Below are 20,083 nucleotides of genomic sequence, written 5' to 3' on the forward strand. Positions count from 1 at the left end.
TTGTATTATAATTGTTTAAAGTTCCGAATTAATTGTAAATAAATGTTATGCAAATGTTTAGAGTTTATTTTGATTTCATGTTATTGTAATTAAAAATATTAAAATATATATATTACTATTTTAGTTTGTTTAATATAGTACCGATTTTATAATAAATCAAAACATATACAAGGATTAAAGTAACTGCTAAATAAAGTTAAATATAATGTTATAGTATTTACAGCTTAATGGTTTTTATTCAGCACTGGATAGAATATAATTCACTGCAGAAATAAATTTATTTGACAATAAAATATGGTACAAAATTGTATAGGGATCAACCGCTAGTGAAGTGGTGATTGCTTGGAAAGTTCACGATATCCATGTAAAATTATAAATACTAGTTGCTATATAAATTATTTCTAGTGAATGATGGAAGTTAATTAAAAATAGGAGTGAAGGTAGTAGGATGAATAATTAGTGTTGTATATGTAGTCTTTAATGCCAAATCATAAAAAAAATATCCATAAAATAAATTTAAGGACCACCGTTATCACTTAGGGATATGAAAAATAGTTATTAAATACGAGTTGTTGCAAACATTGACACGAGGATTTTATATATATAAATAGAGTTAATGTTAACTGACTTTCTCCTTTCTCCTAAAGGGGCACACCCCGAAGTCTAAACCCCCTGGGGGGTTCGGATGATCAATCAGACAATAAAAAATTATAGTGTCATTGCTATAGTGAGCAGCATATCCAGCGTTCTCTTCAGAACCTCAAAAATATTTTTTGCACTGTACGACTACATTATCTCAAAAAATATACTGTAAGCTGTATGAGTGCTGTTATGAACCCTTACTTTAAAGGATAAACAAAACAAAAAAATATATAGTGTCAAATCTCACAGTGTTGCCAAATAAAGTAATTTTACGCCATATATGGTAAAATTCGCGCAGAAACATTGCAATCACAAATCTTAGAGAAATTAAACTTTTGTAAAATATGAAATAAATTATTTTACAGTATATTTAATATTTTCAAACAATAAATGACCCATTCAAAGAACTGATTATATCTATGAACAAAACAGGTACTCTATTAGTCTACTACTACACTTGTGAAGTGGAGGCCTCAAACAACTAAAAAATATAATAGGTATTAAATTATTGACTAACGCTATAAAGAGAATTATTATTTTCGAGAAAATAATAGAAATTGAACCGAAATAAGTCTTAACAAATTATCAAAAAAGAATTATTACAAAAGACTTAATTTTGTGAAGTAACAATATTTGTGTAATCTCAAAATCTTCAAAATTGGTTTCTGCGGTAATATTTCTGCACAAAAATGAACATTTAATTTTCTTTTTTGTGTCTATCATGTATGCCTTCGCCATGAATTGACAAAACTAACATGCAGAAAATAAATTGATATTTGGGGAGAATATAAACTCATATTTAGCAACTCTCATGCTCCATGTGGTTGAAAATGTTGAAGTGATCGTTTTCTGTCCTGAATTTCCGATTTTATTATTCTGTTTGTGCGGTATTGAAATAAAACTGTTTTTGGAAATAGTAATTACGTATGATTAATATATAGTGTTATCTACCCAGCAAAGTAAAAAAATGAAGCCTCTAAAGAAACATAAAGATAAAAAGGGGAAAAATAAGAAGAAATCCGTGATTAAACCTAAAAAAGGTCAAGTGCTTGTAGTGGCACAAGAAATAAAATTCGCCAGATTGTTGTCGGGCAACGAAAAGAAAACCAGGGACAGAGTATTAAAAGCACTAAAGAAGTGGCTGTCCAACTGCTTCGAGAAGTCGCATGGCACGTATTTAAAACCATAATCTTTTTATTATTAATTGTTATTGTGATTTGGAAACATGCATAATCCTAACCTAAATTTTCATATTTTTGTTTATAAATTAAATTCTGTTCACAATATCAATAGAGATTTAGTATTGATAATGACAAATCTGAATTAAATATAATTTGATAAACAAAATATAAACTACTTCACATGAATAACCTGTAAAATATGGTAATAGTTATATTTACAATAATTTTCTATCATATTCCATGATGGCAAATAAGCACTACACTTTTCTTGATATGTTTGCTTTCTTACCTGTTGTATTATTATCATTTTAAGAAAGCTAGTTGGTATGAGGTATATTTTAAAGGGATATCATAGTATTTAATCAATTTTACATAAAATTTATTATAAATTGAAAACTGGAAAACGAAGAACTATACTTGCTATTTTTTTGTTTTTGCGGCCTTCTAGGGAGATTTATTTTTATTTGTTATTATATGTATAATGTTTTTTATGAGGTCTAAATATTTATAATCTGTTTTAGTATTTAAAGAAGATGACTTTATTAGAGTATGGAAGGGCCTGTTTTATGCCATGTGGATGTCAGATAAACCTCTTGTACAGGTCTGTATGTGTTATATTGTTTTATATTCTGAATAATTTTTGGTTATATTGCATGATTTTTAATAGTCCTAGAATTTTCTTTAATTTTAATTCAGAATGATGATTACATACAATTTTTGTTTTAATTTTTGCTAAAGTCTATAAATTACGGCTATGTTGTCTAACATAACATAACATAGGTAATGTTTGTATATATAAAACTTAAAATAATGGTGAAGAACCATTACATGTGAGAGAAAAAAGTATTGATATTTGGAATTTGTCTTTGGCAAAATTTACATCTTCTCTGGGTTATAATGAATCCACTTAAATAATTTTATTTTTATTAGGAAGAATTATGTGAGAGTATCGCTGGGGTACTGGACCTGTTCCCAGCAGAACAAGTTAAATATGCTGTGCTAATGATGAAAGCTGGCTTCCGAGTACTTGCCACAGAGTGGTATGGTATTGATTATCATCGTATGGACAAATTTCTAATGGTAAATGTAATTTTGAATATAACTTACTTGGACACTAAAGTAGGAGATAATGATATTCTTGAAATATTTGGGTTACATAATTGAAATGTTTATTGAAAAATTTAGATTTTCACAGAGTACAACAAACAAGTTGCTATATCCCTTAATGAAATGTCATAATACTGTGTATATTAGTACTACATTTCATGTGTTATACATTTTTTTTAGCTTTATGATTTCGTAGAAAAACGAAATATGCATAAATTTGTTTTAACAGTTATGGGGTTACAATAACTCTCATTAATAAGGTAGGTCAGATAAGGTCGGTAAGGGTAAGATCCCGTTACTTTTACTAATTATACATATAATTAACATTATTTTTACAAGCATATCAAACTGACTGATTGAATGAATCTTTGATTTGATCTTGTAGGCAATTCAATCTAAAAAAACAGAAATTGATTTTGGCATTACTCAATCAATCTTCCAAACAAATTCAAATATGTTTTTGTGTGTATTGTGTACTAATTTAGTTTATTCTTTTGGCATGCAATAAGATACCATATTTACCACAGTTGGTGCGGCGGTACCTTCGAGGGAGTCTTCGGTGTCTCCAGCGTTCCAATTGGAGTATTGAAAGTTGTGAAATGTTCAGCAAAATGCTGAATGGACCTGATGGTTAGTAATATGTTGTAGGTGCTTACATAAAATAAATCTTATAATAAGCAAACTGCTAAACAGAGAGAGGATTGTTAGTAAGGAGTTAGCAATGGTGGCACCATTGCTAACAGTGAACCATGTCAGTTTAACCACCACATGGTCCTAGGTTTGGAAACCATAGTTAATTTGTGATGAATTCACTGTGGTCGTTCATAATGGTCTAACTGACTTAAGACTAATTCTATTATCTGCAATTCTCACAGACAGTTGCTGTATGTAATCTATTTAAAACACTATTGTAGTAACATTAATCCCATAAAATTAATTCATGTTAAGACTAGAGTGACTATATTAATAATTGCTACCAATTACTACATTTATTTCAGGTATATTAGCTGTGCGAACACCTCATTATGCCAGAAATGCCACATCAATGTTGATGCATATCGCCGACTGTTTTCTAGAAGAGTGTTCCAAGGTATGTTCTAATAAAATTTTAAGCTGGGGGAGAGTATTGCTAGTAACGTGAACTAGTGTTTTCTGTAATCCATTCTAAATTCCTGATAACCGCCTGACTTCATCTATATCTCTTTCTTTCTATATCATCTACGACTGGTCCCCGCCTACGTTAGGCGGGTGCACCTTTCCATTATCATGCACTAAATCAGCATAATATTATTAATTTATGAAGTGAAGAAATGAAGTTTGTGTTGTGGATGTTTGGTGTAATCTCCAGTACTACTGATCCAATTTTGAAAATTCTTGAGTGTGGGATAGCCAGTTTATCGAGATAGGCTATCGTAGCATTATAGCTGGTGTTATATTGCTATGCTATATATTATAGCTCTGCTATGTTATATAGCAATATAACACCGCGCTATAACGCTACGATCAATAGGAGCGGAGCTGTAATGAAAATATGTGCAAAAAAAAGGGAAAAATGTGATGTAGTCAAAGTTGCGCAGGGTAAAGTAGTAATTAATATAACAGTGTAATTATTTATAAACTAGGTGTCAGATGGAGACATCTCTGAAGCCAGCATTGTGGTGCTCATTCGTCCGTTTGCGGAGTACATGGCCTTCGGGGAGACAATTGCGGTGAATGCCAGCTGCCGGCGGGTGTTCAATGCTCTGGTGCGTCAGAGCGAGCTCGGGCTGCAATACCAACAGGCCACAGAAGCCTGGAAGCAGGTAAATATGTAATAATATATAGCGATTAAGATAAATGTATACATAAATAAATGTTTTTATATTCCATCAAAAATATTCCTGGAAAGACCCATGACCTTAAACATATTGCAAGAAATGTAAGAATTTATAATAAAATGCGATAGTAATCTTTACCAAATTATAAATAAATGAATTCCAAAAAATACTATGACTCGCAATTAACAATACTATTTGTCCAATAGATGGGGTGCCCTCAAGGAGGTCCGGAGGCTTTAGAATTGGCTTCTGATGATGACGATGACGAGACACTAAGTGGTGATGAAATCGAGAGTGATGATGGGTTTGTATAATATTGATACAAATTATATAATAAGCATATACAAATAGAAAATTAAAGGACGAAATGAGTTAAATTTTAGTATTATTACATAACATTATATTATGTTTAATTTATGCATGATAATGGAATGGTGCATCTGCCTGCGCTAACCATTTACGCTGGTTGTGGAGGAGTGAAGGATGATAAGAGGAGTATGAGGTCACGTCAGTTAGCCCATCGTGGTAAATTCACATGTAATTTACTACAATCAATCACCATCCCTCCATTACACGTATATTATATTGTGGCTAGTGTTTATGCTTGAGCAGTGTCATGAATGTCATGTGGTTCTTTATAAATAAATAAAAAAAATTATTATTATTTATATGTATGAAGGTCCATAATGTTATATTTGGACGATATAATTATAATAAAAAAAATGCCATTAAATAAAATGATACTGTTTTTCATAAAAATGTAAAATGCTACATTGGTGAAATAGTATAGAAAGGTTTTTATAGGGAAGTGTAATTGTTGTAGAGCTAGCGACAGGCCGCTGGATCCTCGAGCTGGACGTGTGAATGTGGAACTCGCGAGTCTGCCGGTACCCGCACGCGAGATCGCTGCCATGCTCAAGAGCTTGCTGGCAAAGGCTTCGTCTAAAACTCATAAGCGGATCAAAATATGTATGCAAAGGTAAGTCTTACTATATTGCGTTAACGTTAACGGGATATAAATAAAATTAGGTTACGTGAGTTAAACCATGGTGCCGTAATTCAGTCCCTTAATATTCTATTTTTAATATATATTCTATTCTTCTCTATATCATCGCTAGAAACCTTTTTTAGGCATAAGTAGTATATTAAAGCCAGCGTATATCGTTTAAGCCGTTTCGCAGAAGTATGGCAATTAATATTGTGACACGAAAATTTTACATGTATAGAGATATGTATTTATCATCACAGATTCGAGCGGCTCTCCTGCGATGAGTATCCCTTGCCTGAAAAGGCCCCTCCATCTTTAGATGAACCTCCCCTTCGGCCTACTGTGGCTGCCAAGGAACTCCTGCGGCACGAGAAAAAATTGGTGGAATCGGCTGATGAACTCGGTCTTAAAGGTCATTATATATTACAAGATTTTATATTTCTATGTCTATTTTATTGCCCATGAGATTATTTTAATTTTTGATAAGGTTTATGCTTGTGAATATACTGGAATATAACAAATGGTAAATGTTACGAAAAGTTCGCAGTTGTCAGTTGTAATGTAATATCAGTGAAAATTGCTTTAAAATAAGTGAAACAATTTCTTTGACAAAGACAGTAAAATAATTAATTCTAAGCATTTTTTACCTCGATAACCAAGAAATATATATGCAATTCTTTTTATATATATTTGATTGTACAATTGCATATATATGTATTTCTTGTGTCTGTACAGACCACTCTTTTATGATTTCCTTATATGTATGGTATTCCTTATTCTGAATTGTTTTTTTCGTCCAATAGGCCTGAGTCGTAAGCAGCGGCGACGACTGCTGGCACGTTCCCGAGCAGGATTTAGCATCGTGGATGGCCAACTCACCACCGAAAACGCTACGGTCAGAGCTTTTCCTATCTAAATTTACCACTATAGAATGACCTATGATCTTCTAGTAGTCTTAAGTGGGTACTAATATAATCAGTAATATTTATACTATATCTGTTATAAAAATATTGTTTTCTCATATCAATTTTATGAGTGACATAGATAAATCTATAAAAATCACTTACATTTGTGAGCTAAGACTAATATTAATATTTGGGAATTGAAGGATTGTCCTTTCTTTAAAAGATTTGTCAAATAAAAAACTTACAAATATTTCAGAATGATGGCTGGACTGTAGAATCTACAGAACAACAACCTAATCAGGACTCGTCTGACAAGGAGAATGTAGTTAAAAACAAGACAAAGAAAAGAAAAATGAACAATGAAAATAATAAAAAAGATGTTAAAAAGAGGAAAAATGATGTTAAAAAACAGAAAATTAGTAATTCTGAACAGAATAATGGCTCATTTAATGGTAATGAATATATAAACGATAATAAAATAAAAGTGAAGGAAAACAAAGTTAGAGATAATAACAGTGACTCGAATTTAAAAATGAACAAATCAGTAACAAATAGTGTTCCTTTTAAAAAAAATAAATCATTAAATGAGAAGAAAATAATAGACAAAGAACTTGATAGTAATAAGAAACAAAGTGTAAAAAGAGAAATTAGTAATAATAAAAAGGAAATTTCTAATAATAAACAGAATTTAAATGAAGTGAAAAGAAATAAAACAGATAATTCGAATATTAAAAATGAAAATAAATTAAAGGTTGAAAGTAAAGTTGAAGCCAAGAAGCCTACATTAGTAGTTAATAAAGTTAAGAATTTTCAAAAACAAACCTCGCCTAATGATAAAAGGATAGAGAATGTATTAAAAAAAGTATCTTATCACACTCCGAAAAAGGTAACTGACTGATTATTATTGACGAAATATTATTTATCTTACTATAATATTATAAACATGAAGTTTGTGACTACAAATGGATGGATGTTTGTTACACTTTCAAACAAAAGCTACTGAATGGATTTTAATGAAACTTTACAATAATATAGCGTATACATCGTTTATACATACGTTTATAATATTAATCAGATAAAAGTAGTTTGGTTGCGGTTCATTTGCATTTCTACTGCATGTAATTTTTATAACATAGAAATATTTGAGAAGGCCACATAACTTAAGTACATTTAAATATTGAATTTTTAAAGCCACCATTAATTTCGAATTGAATATTGTTCAAGGTGAAGTTCGTGTTAAAAAACAACTCGATGCAAGGCACAATGGACTATTATAAGAGTGTGCGACAGAGTCCAAACATCCCATTCGATGGCACCAGGAGACCGACGAAAACCAACTTAAAGCCGTCCATGCCATCACCGATAAATCCATTCTTCAAAAAGAAGTTGAAACTTAGAAAATCAATGTGATTCAATAAAAACGTTATGAAGTGTTCTTAGAGTTTTATTCCTTTATTAGTGTTTAAAATACTTGTTTGTGATGTAATAGAAACTGCACGCAATTCAAATAGTTAAGGAATAGATATTCGTGTACTGTTAAAGGGAAATTACTGGGAAAGGATGCACGAGGTGCGTCCGTTCCGAATAGCTATGTTTAATATAGTTCACGTTATAGATATGACTTATTATCCCTTAGTGCCCTTCGTGTATACGGGGGAATTATAACTTTTATTGCCTGATCAATTAGTTTGTTTACTATTTTCTAGCAGTATAAAAATACTAGCGGGTTGCCAAATAAGTGCTTGAGTATTTTGTCCATAGCTCGAGTTTACACTTTATTTTGTTTTATTAACGCGTTTCAAGGACCAAACCTATATTTTTTCTTATTCTTTGGACCTTTGCCTTTCATATATTAGAAAAATTAAATCGATTAATTATATATTTTTCTAATCTTAATTTAAAAAAGGAAAAATCGTAGGTACAATTTTTAATTGCGTTAATGATGTCAAATCGCAATTAATTCATTGTAAGAAATGTTTTTTTTATCAATGTGGAATTATGACACTATATATAAACAATGGCATGTGATCATCGACCAAATCGGACAGTATTTCATTAAGTAAATTCATTCTTATTCTAAAATCCGCAATCACAATTAGTTGCTAACCCAATATAATTAGCAACATTACAAGGAAGCGTGAACTCCTCAAGAATCAAGTAACACTGAATTAATATTTACTATTGAACATATTCATTCTGTCAACAAACAATATGTTTTGTCAGCGAATTGTATTAATAAAAAAATTATTAACACCGATCGTATTGAAGATCATGCCTACAAAAAGATAATAAACATACTTCGATAGCATGGCTATTATACAAATAAATAAACTGATTTGGCAACTCAAGTTAGTAACTTTGTGTGATAATTGGCAGCCCTTAGAAAATGAAAACACCAAGCCCGATCTGAGTAACCAAGCCTCTATTCCGAAGAGCAGATAATAATAATATACAATCTTTATTAATTATTATATATTATTATAATTATTAGTAAGTATCGTATAAAGTTACCATGAGAGTAACCAGTCGGGGAGAGGGCTGCACGTGCATTAACATTAACTATAAATAAAATTTTATTTCATTATATTTAAAAAAATCCCCGAACTACAATAATGTAATGGAAGTACAAGGTACCTCATTGCCATCAATACTTATACCATGTCATATCAACCTCCACGTGTTCCTTCCAGGAAACCATCGTAGCTGGTTCTACTATTGACATCGTAATGAACGCATCACTATCACTTAGTACATACCTATACACATTTCGTTGGGTATATTCAATAGATCGTGGACAAGCGTATCCACGACCCACGAATTAACTTAGTTTGTTTTCCATGGTTCCGTCTGTCAAATTTAATCAAAATATAAATCAATATACTTACAACGTTGTGGTCGCTCAGATTTAAACTCACGGTGGCGTAAGACAGGGCTATACTACTGCTATTGTTGTGGTTTAAGTAGCCCGTACGGCTACCTAAACCACTACGCCGGGGGGAAAGGGGATTGTTAGTAATGTAGATTGATTATCTTATTGCTAGCAATGTACCATGTCATGTCCACGCGGTTCCCCCTGGAAACCATCGTGATAAATTCTTGGTGAATTGGTCACGATGGGCTAACTGATCTGACCTCATGCTCATATTATCACCCTTCGCTGGGGTCCCGCCATCGTAAACCGTTAGCACAGGCAGGAACACCATTCCATTATCATCAAAAAAAAAAAACACTACGCCACAACACTATCGCTAATATTTCATCATAACTCTGAAGGCAGAAACTGATATAATGTTTACATTTATTTGATACTAGCTCTACTCGGGATTTTGTTCGCGTAGAATTAAAAAAATCTACAGACTTATCTCCTATTTTGTTTTACCCTCTTAAGAGTAAAATTTTTACAATCTTTGAATGTCATATTTATTTTATTTAATAAACAGCCTAAGAAATAAAATTCCTGTACCTAGCTTTAAAATGACGATACTTCCATACAACTTTTCATCTTCACTTTCAACTCATTACAACCCTTTTATCGAAAAAAGTAGCCTATGCCTAAGTTTCTATTTGTGTACCAATTTCACTTAAATCGATTCACTAGTTTTGTTGTGATAGTGCAACAGATAGACAGACCGAGTTACTTTCGTATTAATAATATTAATAAGGATGTCATAATAATTTGAAGAATTACGCTTTGTAATGTTAATCGCTTCCGACCACAGTCACGAGATGTGTGAATCTATTGAATTAATTATATGCAGTTATGTATCATTATATTTTACTAGAAGCAATTAGTGCATATAAATTGTTATAGTGCACGTTTACTTATTACCTAAAAAACAGTTCGATGTATACAAACACAAAATACAAAACGTGATGATCATAGATTAACAGATAGATGTCACTAGAGCATGTAGATTCTTCTGATGGATAAATATGAAATAGTGCACTTGCCTGCGCTAACGATGTATGCTGAAGTGGCACTAGGATGGTATTCGATGAACATGAAGTCAGGTCAATTAACAACACTGGCGAATTCGCTAGGATACAACTACAATGGATTCCCATTGGTACATAACGATTCTACTATGTTTTTACGTCAATATCTACTGTCTGAGTATCAGCTTGATTAGTTTCAAGAAATTTTCTAACTATACGGCATATATTTAGAATTACAGCCTTCTATAGTTAGCAATATTACTAGGTGGCAAGTTAAGGGTATTTATTGTTTGATGCATCTATTTTTGTAAGACACCTGTTTTTTTTGCAATTCTGTAAATTTTCATATTTTTGAGCTATCGAATTTTACAGGTTTTGTTTGTTAGGTACAACTATATCAATCATTTGTCCAGTATTATTAATTTTGTTTATTAGTGTAAATTATTATTGTTATAATTCAGAGTTCACTAGATGGCGACACCTGACCTATTGACTACTTTTTGTGGAAACAAATTATTCCACTGTTTTCATCAATATGTTTTAATTGATCGTTCGATCGTAGGTAAATCATTATTTACGATTGAATACATTAATATGTCAAACATAAAGACAGTAGGTGCTATTAAACAGTTTTATAGCTGTCTGTAGTCATCATTCAGAGATTGGAATGAATACTTATCACGGCAATCGGTATAAGATAAGTAAATAAAATACGATATTACAATATGAATGTGTAATTAATACGCTTATTTTCAGGGTTCATAACATGCTAAAACCTCTTCTAACTAAATTGTCTGTCTGTCGAGTTGGACAATATTTATGTATGTACCTACTAAAGATATAAAAAAGTCATAAACATTTTTTTATATCGTTCTAAGTAAGGTACCCTTAATTTAAAATGAATAGCACATGTATCTAAGTGGCATTACTCTTTTTTTATGTGTTTAGTTAATCAATTTAAGCGCTAGTTTTGTTAGCCTGTACTTAAGAATGAAGTTACCAAGATTATTCACAGATTTATTCGATAAATTAATTTTAACAGGCAATATTGCCCCTGATTTTAGTACCTAAAATCAGGGGCAATAATGCATGTTAGCTTAAAAGCCTTTAAATTTCATGCGGGTGAAACCGGGCACAGCTAGTTTCATAATATGTACGGAACACTACAATTTGCACACTTCACTACAATGATACGAGCCAATTATTGTTTATATCTAGATATATAAACAAACGTACTGTCTTATAATATTATATTGTTATCGATTTTTGATCAGTTGAGATGGCGGCGTTAAAAGGAGATAACATGCGCATACCACAGTTTTACGCGGGTAGATCTGTACTTATTACTGGTGCCACCGGTTTTATGGGAAAGGTTTGATATAGTTAACTTATGTTATTGTGTTTTTTATGTGGAAGTGTTATGTTGAAAATGTCTTTTCCAAAGACGTCTGAACTAAGTCCTAGGCCAGGAAACGAACCTTACTGCCATACTAACCCTACTTTGGTCTCAATTCTATTTAACCTCTATTATGCCTAACTTATTCCAGTAGTCAATGAAGATTAAATAGTAACATCTAGCTTCAATATTTCCAAAGTACCAATAAATAATTTAGAAAAAAATATTATAAAAGTATCCAAGTTATAATAAATAAACCAATAAAATCGTCATTTTAGAGATTAGCAAGACCAATAGACAGACGGAAAAAAAATCTACGTCGAACTCAAATGCATACGGATAGCTCAATATAGATAGACTGAAAAATAAATTTATTTAGAATGTTTTAACATAGTTTTACATTTTTATTCAGGTATTAGTCGAGAGGCTGTTAACAACATGTCCCGACATTGGTCGCCTATATCTACTGATGAGAACTAAGAGGGATGCCGATCCAAACCAAAGACTGCAGCAACTCAAAGATTCGGCAGTAAGTTTTTAGGATAAGGGGTACAGTTTTTTAGACTTAGAAGTACCGTCCTCACTATTTTATACGGGTTACTACTTCCTACTGTAGCGCTAAAATTATGAGAATATGTTAAATGTGAATCCAACGTGGCAGGGGCGAGCCTACCGCTATCTCTCGGATTAATTTGAAACGTTATTTTTGGTGATTTCTTCACTGATATTTAGAAAAACTTTATAAATAATGAAAAAATAATTATAATACGCTGATTGAACATATGATGATATCCATGACATCTAATTCAACAGAATTATCAAGATGTCTTATTTCAGGTATTCAATAATCTTCGCCAACGAGACCCTGAGCAGTTGAACAAGCTGCGTACCCTACCTGGAGATATATTACAACCAAAGCTTGGTATCAGTAAAGAGTCTATTGCAGAATTAAAAGAGGTAATTTATCCTATAGACAAGTCTTCCATTCGTATCGTAACTATTAATTGGGGGAATTCAACAACAACAAGCGCATTTTTTATTTATTAATTAAAACTTTAATGCACAAATACACAAATAAAGCTGAATATGGTGGACTTAACACCTTAAGGTATTTTCTCCCAGTCAACAGGCGTAGAGCAAACAGAAATTTGTGTGAGCAGTGCATTTAAAAATATATATGTATAATTAAATAATAATATATTTTTTATTGTATTAGACATTAGTATAGAAATAATAATGGTTATTGATGATTTTACAGGTGTCGATAGTATTCCACTCTGCCGCTACGGTGAAATTCAACGAGGAGCTGCGAAGAGCGATCGAATACAATGTGTTATCTGTTATGAGGCTACTCAAGATATGTGACGAACTGCCCAATATGCAAGTAAGTGTCTACCGTCAATATACACTCTCAATTTTAGGTTTACAATTAGAACACTATTACTATGTATAATAATCAACGGCCTCGGTGATCTAGTAGTTTAGCACACCGCATTACTTCCTAAGGTACCGGATTCGATTCCTCGCACGGTACAAACATTTGTATTCATGACTATGATTGTTTGTATCGGTCTGGGTGTTTTCTATGTATAATATATACCTATGTATTTACGAAAAATATATCTACGAAATATATCTCTATGTATCAGTTGTACTCACAACACAAACTTTACCAAGCTTCACTAGGTCTAGATAGTGCTGTGTGAATTGTCCTGATATTATTAGTATTAATATAATATCATACAAAAACTGTAATGCTATATGTCGGTGTTTTCCAATTAGTGGTACGCGTACCCCCAGGGGCTGGTGAAGTTGCATTAAGGGGTCACTGCCCGTATCTGTAAAACAAACATACAAACACCCTCACAAACTTTCACATTTATAATGTCAGTGTGCTTGCTACAATAATGGGTACGCAAGGTTTGAGGTTTTTTTGAAATGGTACGCAGCAAAAACTAATTGGGAACCACTGCTATACCTATGTGATAAAACAAAGGAGATATTGGCGACAGATGTTTAGTTAATACAGTTTATACAATGACAAAGGTGTGCTAAACCGTTAGAGCACAGACGTCGTTCCGTGCCTGAATATTAGCTGTTCTAAACCGTTGTTATTTCTCAGGCGTTCGTGCACGTATCAACAGCGTATAGCAATGCTGATCGGAAAGAAATAGAAGAGAAGGTGTACCCTATAACCACACCTCTTGACGAGCTACTGGCGTTGCTTGACGATGAAAATATAGAACCAGAGGAACTTAATAAGTAAGCTTGCAATAATCTATATGTCTAGGGGAAGGCGATTGTTAGAAATAGGGACTTAGTACCATGTCTGGGGGACCTCAAAATTTTAGTTAATTCCTGTTGATGTCATTACGATGGGCTGACTGACCTGACCTTATTCTCCGTATCATACACTACTGGTGCCCCGCCAAGTTAAACCATTAAAGCAGACAACTGTATATTTGCATTATCTTCAAAAACATGAATAAATAACTGTTAAGAAGATCGGATTCATAAATATATCATTTCAGTATAATGTACAAAATCTAATACGAACTAATTACGGAAGCACTAAATACGGAAATAAAAATAATTATAGATTATTTTTATACCATAATCACAACACCGATACTAATTGATGAAAAGAACGGATTAAATACAGTGTCAAATTGTATATAAATTATCTGATGGCGAGCTTCTTAAAATTACAAATAGGAATTATTTCATTAATTCAACCAATTCATTGTTTGTTTTAGGTATTTAGGATCGAAACCCAACACCTATACGTTCACGAAAGGGGTAGCCGAGTATGTTGTCCAGCAGCACCCGAAGAAACGTTACTCTGCGGCAATATTCAGACCCTCAGTTGGTATGTACTTACTGGCTTTACACTCTTCAATGGATATCCATTTTGTTTGTATATTACCTAATAATCATAAAATGTTAAAAAAAAACAGTGAAACAGCCTAACCCTAAAACCATAAAACGTACAAAAAAATGAATTAATTGTAGCAAAGAACGATCTAGATCACGTCTACTTTCTAAAAAATAAATGCATCATAATCGGTACATTTGAGTCCGCATACGATGATATACTGATATACTGATCTTTTTCCGGCCAAGGTTAAAATTACTATATTCAGATTAAATTTATTTTAGATCCGTTTAGTTATGAAAAGGTAACAAAAATACAAATTAATTTTTGCATTAATAATATTAGTATGGATATATTAGATTCTATTTACATCTTATAGGCATATCCTAGTTGACCCAGAAATCTTTGTCTTTATAATGAGAAATGATTGATTACAAAGACCTAATTAATTAACACGGTTTTAATATGATATACGAATTTGTGTGTTACAATTGACTAGATGCCCTTAAAGTGGTATTTATATATTTGCAGTTATATCCTCCAATCGCAACCCATTCCCTGGTTGGATAGAGAACATGAATGGACCTTCAGGTGTCATAGCTGGCTATAACGCTGGACTCCTGCGGGTTTTCACCACCAACAGCGCCAAGGAGGCTGACTTGCTGCCGGTTGATATTGCTATCGATAATCTTATCGCTGTCGCTTGGGAAACCGCTTTAAGCAAGTAAGTACATCTTCTTCTATCGCAGAGAATATCGAATAAGTTGGAGGTGTATACCTAATTTCATTATTTATTATGCTGGCTAAAGCGGAACGAGTATAAATAAATACAATAATAATAACTCAGGGCACTGCTTAGCTCGGGACTAGCTAACCCAGTGTAAAAATAACGCTATCTATGTAGTCCCAAGCTAAGCAGAGCTTTCGTTATGGGTACTAGACTACTAATAGAAATACAAATTTTTATATAAATATATAGAAATTACCCAACCTATATAAACAACCCTACTCATGAATAGAAATGTCTGTATCGTGCGACGGCACCACAATAATCGGAAGTACACATAAGACGGTATGTGAAACTGCTAATGGCGTCACGTCGTGAAAACAATATGTTAATGTAAAAGGTTTTTTAGTGTCCCACTTGTGGTCTTGTATTTTATGTGTGGTATTATGTATAGTTTTTTTCTTGGTGTTTTATAAGCCTGGTAGCGGGATTGTCACGCTTAAAATGGAATCTATGTTAGGCATATACCGACCTGATTGAAAGTGGCGAGCATTTCTGTTATGATTTAGTACATGCCTAATAATAGGTCATCTTATTTATAGTAGCACATTTTATAGTACTAAATGCTTAATAGTAATTAGTAGCTTTGTATAGATCTGTAGATAGATTCATAGATCCGTTACCGATCCTAATATTTTATGACAATATTAATATATGTTTTATGTAAATGTTTAAAAAACTTTTTATTCCATATTTAGATCGACAGCCATCAAAGTGTATAACTGCAGTGTCTGTGAAAATCCCACAACGTGGGGAGACATAGAGCGCAATGTGATCAGCTACACGAGAGAACATCCACCTAAAAAAACTTACTTTTACCCGTTTTTGTTAGTCGTAAAGAACAGGTAAGAATATGTGTATTTATTTTTGTATATACGTTTTTGTACTACGCCGTCATCAATTTTTTTTTTTATACTACTATAGTGGCAACCATACGGCCCATTGGTAAATGGTTACCGTAGCCTATGGACGCCTGAAACGCCAGACTTGCATATAAACTTTGTAAGTTACAAAAACGTTTGCCGACCTATAGTCCAATTGAAAATCTTTTGCAATCTTCTGATGTTGTTATTGCTAATAAATTGACGTCACCTAATGGCAGATCCATTAGTTTACGTACGTAAAGGAATGTATCAGGTTACGTACGACGAACCGTCGAACTTAGTGCAGATATTAATTTGTTAAGCTACCTAGCAGTATAAACTACTGCTATAATATTATAATTTATTCCTGTAATTTTATTCTTCATTTAAAAACTTCATAGTTTATAACCTTATTTGTTCACAGGTTCTTGTATGCATTCCTAGAATTCATGCTTCAAGCTGTACCATTTCACATAATTGAATTCGTAAGTCGCATCTTCGGAATTAAACAAAAGTAAGTTCAACTAAATTTTGTTACAATATAATAGTAATAATATTTAATTTGATATAATTCTTGAGATTAGCGCCTTCAAACAAACTCTTCAGCTTTATATTACATATATTAGTATAGATTATGTATTCATTATGTTATGTACGTATTATATTAAATTTAATTTTAAAGCTTTGCATGTTTACCAATGTGTTTTGTTATATTATTCGAAATTTTGAACTCTTGCCCTAACCCTTGTCAGAATGTCAAATTTTGCGTATCTCCCCTTTAAAATGTACGTGATATTTGGATGACCTCTTTTCACTTTTACCTCATTTTCAGGCACAACCTATTAGCATTGAACCAGAAATTCCGCGACATGACTGCTGCTCTACGATTCTTTGTAATGAACGAATGGACTTTTAAGAATGACAATATGCGGATGTTACGAGAAAAGTTGCATCCGTCCGATGCAAAATTATTCCACTTAGATCCTCGTACCGTAAAGTAAGTAACTTTATGAATATAACGTATTAAGTACATAACGACGTCTTTGTAGGTAATTTTAGAAGAAAATGATAAATTAAGATCAACCAAAAATAAATTAATATAATAAGTATCTATCTTACTTAAAACTCATAAACGTGAGAACGCGTTTAGTTAATTATCTTATTATGCCGTATGATTTTGTTAACTATGTGGAAACATAATTTGTATCCGCATATCTTACATTATTTATACCTATACTACGAATGGTTGTCACTTAGTTCCTACATAACGGCTGGGATGATTTGTTTGAAGTTTTGTATGTATATCTATTACAATGGGTTCTTAGATGGTTTGAAATATAATTAGGCCTGGTTGATGGTGCTGCTTTTCGGGCAAGACGCCGTCAGCCACCAGTAGTCAGGGTCGTTTTTCACCTATTAGAGGCCCTGGGCACATTAGGATAATGGGACGCCTAGGACCATAGAAACAAAGCAATATTTTGTAAGAATATACAAAGTCATTTTTGAACATGACTCTTTGGAGATGTATATCGGGATACCCTTAAACATATAGATACACCTTCAAAACAAACCAGGCAAAAATATTTTTCATAAGTCGTTATGTGATCTTACTTAAATTTATAAAAAAAACGAATAAATTCGCCATAGTTGGTAAGCGTTTGTTAAGACTGATTTTCAGGCGAGAGTAGAGTAGCTATCGGTTGTCGTTTGGTAATGGAGTAGGGACTAGACTAGACAAGGGGGCCTAATCCATCGCGGGGCCTTGGGCACGTGCCCAGTAGGGAAGAGGGGCTTGCCACTTGCCAGTAAGTAGTATAAGCTATAACTATGGAGGTATGTTTGCATAACTTTTATATTTTTCTTACCAAACAGTTGGAAAGAACACTACAGCAACTTCGTCATAGGCGTCAGGAGACACCTGTTGAAGCATGAAGAGGAGGATACTCAAACAAAAGAACAATTTAGAAGGTAACATTCACAGTCTTACCGTAATTAAAAATTCAGTTCTACAAAAAACACATTCTTCAGACGCTATTATAGCACTTGATTAAACATGTGAAATATTGTCAAATTCTTCCTTAATAACTTTGAAAATAACAAAAATAAGTACATTTAAATATGAAATGGTTTGTTTGGCTATGCCATTTTGCTACCTTTTTTACAAGTACACAGCTAATCCAAACGGAATTCAATAAAATAAAATTATATTACAAGGCAGATCCATGTCAGCACAGTAAAAAGTTGTCTGTTTGGGTACCTCAGTCTCACCTATTTTAGCTGCCAAACAGCTTGCTCTGTAAGTTATATTTCGGTTGAAACCTCTAGATGTAGTAGTGAAATTACAGGATATAAGGCATCTAAGTTCTCTAGAATGATCCTGATGGCTCTGGTGCTAGTCATGTCCATAGGCGACGACTAGTTCTACCATAAGGTTGACCGACAGCTTGTTTGTCAATCGAATTACATAAAATAGCCTATATTTTTTCATTACAAATGCATACGAAGTCGAAAGAAAGTACTTGTAACTGTCCTATAATGTATTAAATTTTGTTTCTAATTAATATATCAATATTTTTCAGGGCGGCCATGTTTTAAAATAGTCTTCAGAATATTCTTGCCAGTACTTAAAATCCCTGTGTTAGTACAAAATCAATATAAAGAAGATCATTCATTCCGTCATCAAAGTATTACTTTTCTTCGCTACAAGGACCGCTGGTATTATTTGTAGCCTTACGAGATAGGTATCGATTGATCCGAGGTACATTTCATTCATATATAATTGTATCATATAAAATGTGTTGTATGAATAAATTATTAAAACTAAAATGAATGTTTTTTATGTAACTCCAAGTGCCCAGTTCCGGGAGAAGGTGATGCATTCCCCTCTTAGTGATAGTATGTCTACTCTCTGTCTGTCTCACATTTTCACAACGATACGGCTAAACATATCGTAATTGAATCCCAGATTTAGATAGATTCTATCATTATGAAGTCGGGTAAAGCTTTCTTTTATGTCAAAAATAGCTTATGTCGGGTTGAAAGTATTTCAACCGGAAAGTCTGTTAGTGTTGAAATATATTTACTTTGTTTCTGACGTCGAGTAAGTCGATTCGAAAGAGAAAAAGATATATAATATATGTATTTTATTAACTTTGACTGTAATTACTGATTGGAGGAAATCTAGACGAAGATTTTTTAGTATCGGAGAGGAAAAATGATAGTCAGAACCCTAACTGCAAATGAAATATTAGTTTCTACCACCATAGGACGGATAACTGACGTACCTAGCTGTTTTGGCGATGTGTTGACGATGTCTCTCGATTTTTTATTTTAAACAGGATTATAACCATGGGCACAGGAAATCAAGAGTAGGTACACTCTTAGTCCCCTGTGCCCAGCTGCTTTAATTAAGAGTCCTTAGGATCCTAGTTCAAAAAAACTTTGAAAAGAGGTAGCTTAACTTTAGTTCATATATAGGTGTTGAAATAATATCTAGTTTTTGAGCAGATTGAAGACCATTCATTAGCTTTTTTCAAGTTAATGAAAAGATTTGGGCTAATATTAAAAATTTTGGTTATTCAGAAAT

At 32.6% G+C, this 20,083-nt stretch overlaps 2 protein-coding genes across 2 annotated transcripts; both read left to right on the top strand.

The window, feature by feature from the left end:
* Positions 1 to 1,436: 1,436 nt before the first annotated feature.
* On the top strand, positions 1,437 to 8,075 carry LOC131854067 (ribosomal RNA processing protein 1 homolog). Its single transcript, XM_059205193.1, has 12 exons — positions 1,437 to 1,811; positions 2,345 to 2,424; positions 2,754 to 2,903; positions 3,458 to 3,560; positions 3,929 to 4,020; positions 4,553 to 4,732; positions 4,954 to 5,051; positions 5,571 to 5,726; positions 5,996 to 6,147; positions 6,539 to 6,630; positions 6,897 to 7,526; positions 7,865 to 8,075. Exons 1-12 carry the CDS (start codon positions 1,610 to 1,612, stop codon positions 8,048 to 8,050), a joined length of 2,121 nt encoding a protein of 706 aa, XP_059061176.1. The 5' UTR covers positions 1,437 to 1,609; the 3' UTR covers positions 8,051 to 8,075.
* Positions 8,076 to 11,855: 3,780 nt separating this feature from the next.
* LOC131854169 (fatty acyl-CoA reductase 1-like) lies at positions 11,856 to 19,249 on the top strand. The gene is made up of 12 exons (XM_059205302.1): positions 11,856 to 11,948; positions 12,385 to 12,501; positions 12,810 to 12,929; positions 13,231 to 13,356; positions 14,095 to 14,234; positions 14,729 to 14,841; positions 15,379 to 15,571; positions 16,333 to 16,479; positions 16,922 to 17,011; positions 17,330 to 17,494; positions 18,370 to 18,465; positions 19,077 to 19,249. The coding sequence occupies exons 1-12, from the start codon at positions 11,856 to 11,858 to the stop codon at positions 19,090 to 19,092; spliced, it is 1,416 nt and encodes a 471-aa protein (XP_059061285.1). The 3' UTR covers positions 19,093 to 19,249.
* Positions 19,250 to 20,083: the final 834 nt, after the last annotated feature.

This window comes from Achroia grisella, unplaced genomic scaffold (assembly GCF_030625045.1).
Source record: "Achroia grisella isolate CSIRO2021 unplaced genomic scaffold, CSIRO_AGI_Agris_v1 utg1186, whole genome shotgun sequence".
Lineage (NCBI taxonomy): Eukaryota > Metazoa > Arthropoda > Insecta > Lepidoptera > Pyralidae > Achroia > Achroia grisella.

Excerpts from the sequence above, each read along its gene's own strand:
- LOC131854067 (XM_059205193.1), top strand. The coding sequence starts at position 1,610 with ATGAAGCCTCTAAAGAAACATAAAGATAAAAAGGGGAAAAATAAGAAG. Across the intron at positions 4,733-4,953 it reads CCACAGAAGCCTGGAAGCAG|ATGGGGTGCCCTCAAGGAGG; the intron begins GTAAATATGTAA and ends TTTGTCCAATAG. Across the intron at positions 6,148-6,538 it reads TGATGAACTCGGTCTTAAAG|GCCTGAGTCGTAAGCAGCGG; the intron begins GTCATTATATAT and ends TTCGTCCAATAG.
- LOC131854169 (XM_059205302.1), top strand. The coding sequence starts at position 11,856 with ATGGCGGCGTTAAAAGGAGATAACATGCGCATACCACAGTTTTACGCG. Across the intron at positions 14,842-15,378 it reads AATATTCAGACCCTCAGTTG|TTATATCCTCCAATCGCAAC; the intron begins GTATGTACTTAC and ends ATATATTTGCAG. Across the intron at positions 15,572-16,332 it reads TGGGAAACCGCTTTAAGCAA|ATCGACAGCCATCAAAGTGT; the intron begins GTAAGTACATCT and ends TTCCATATTTAG.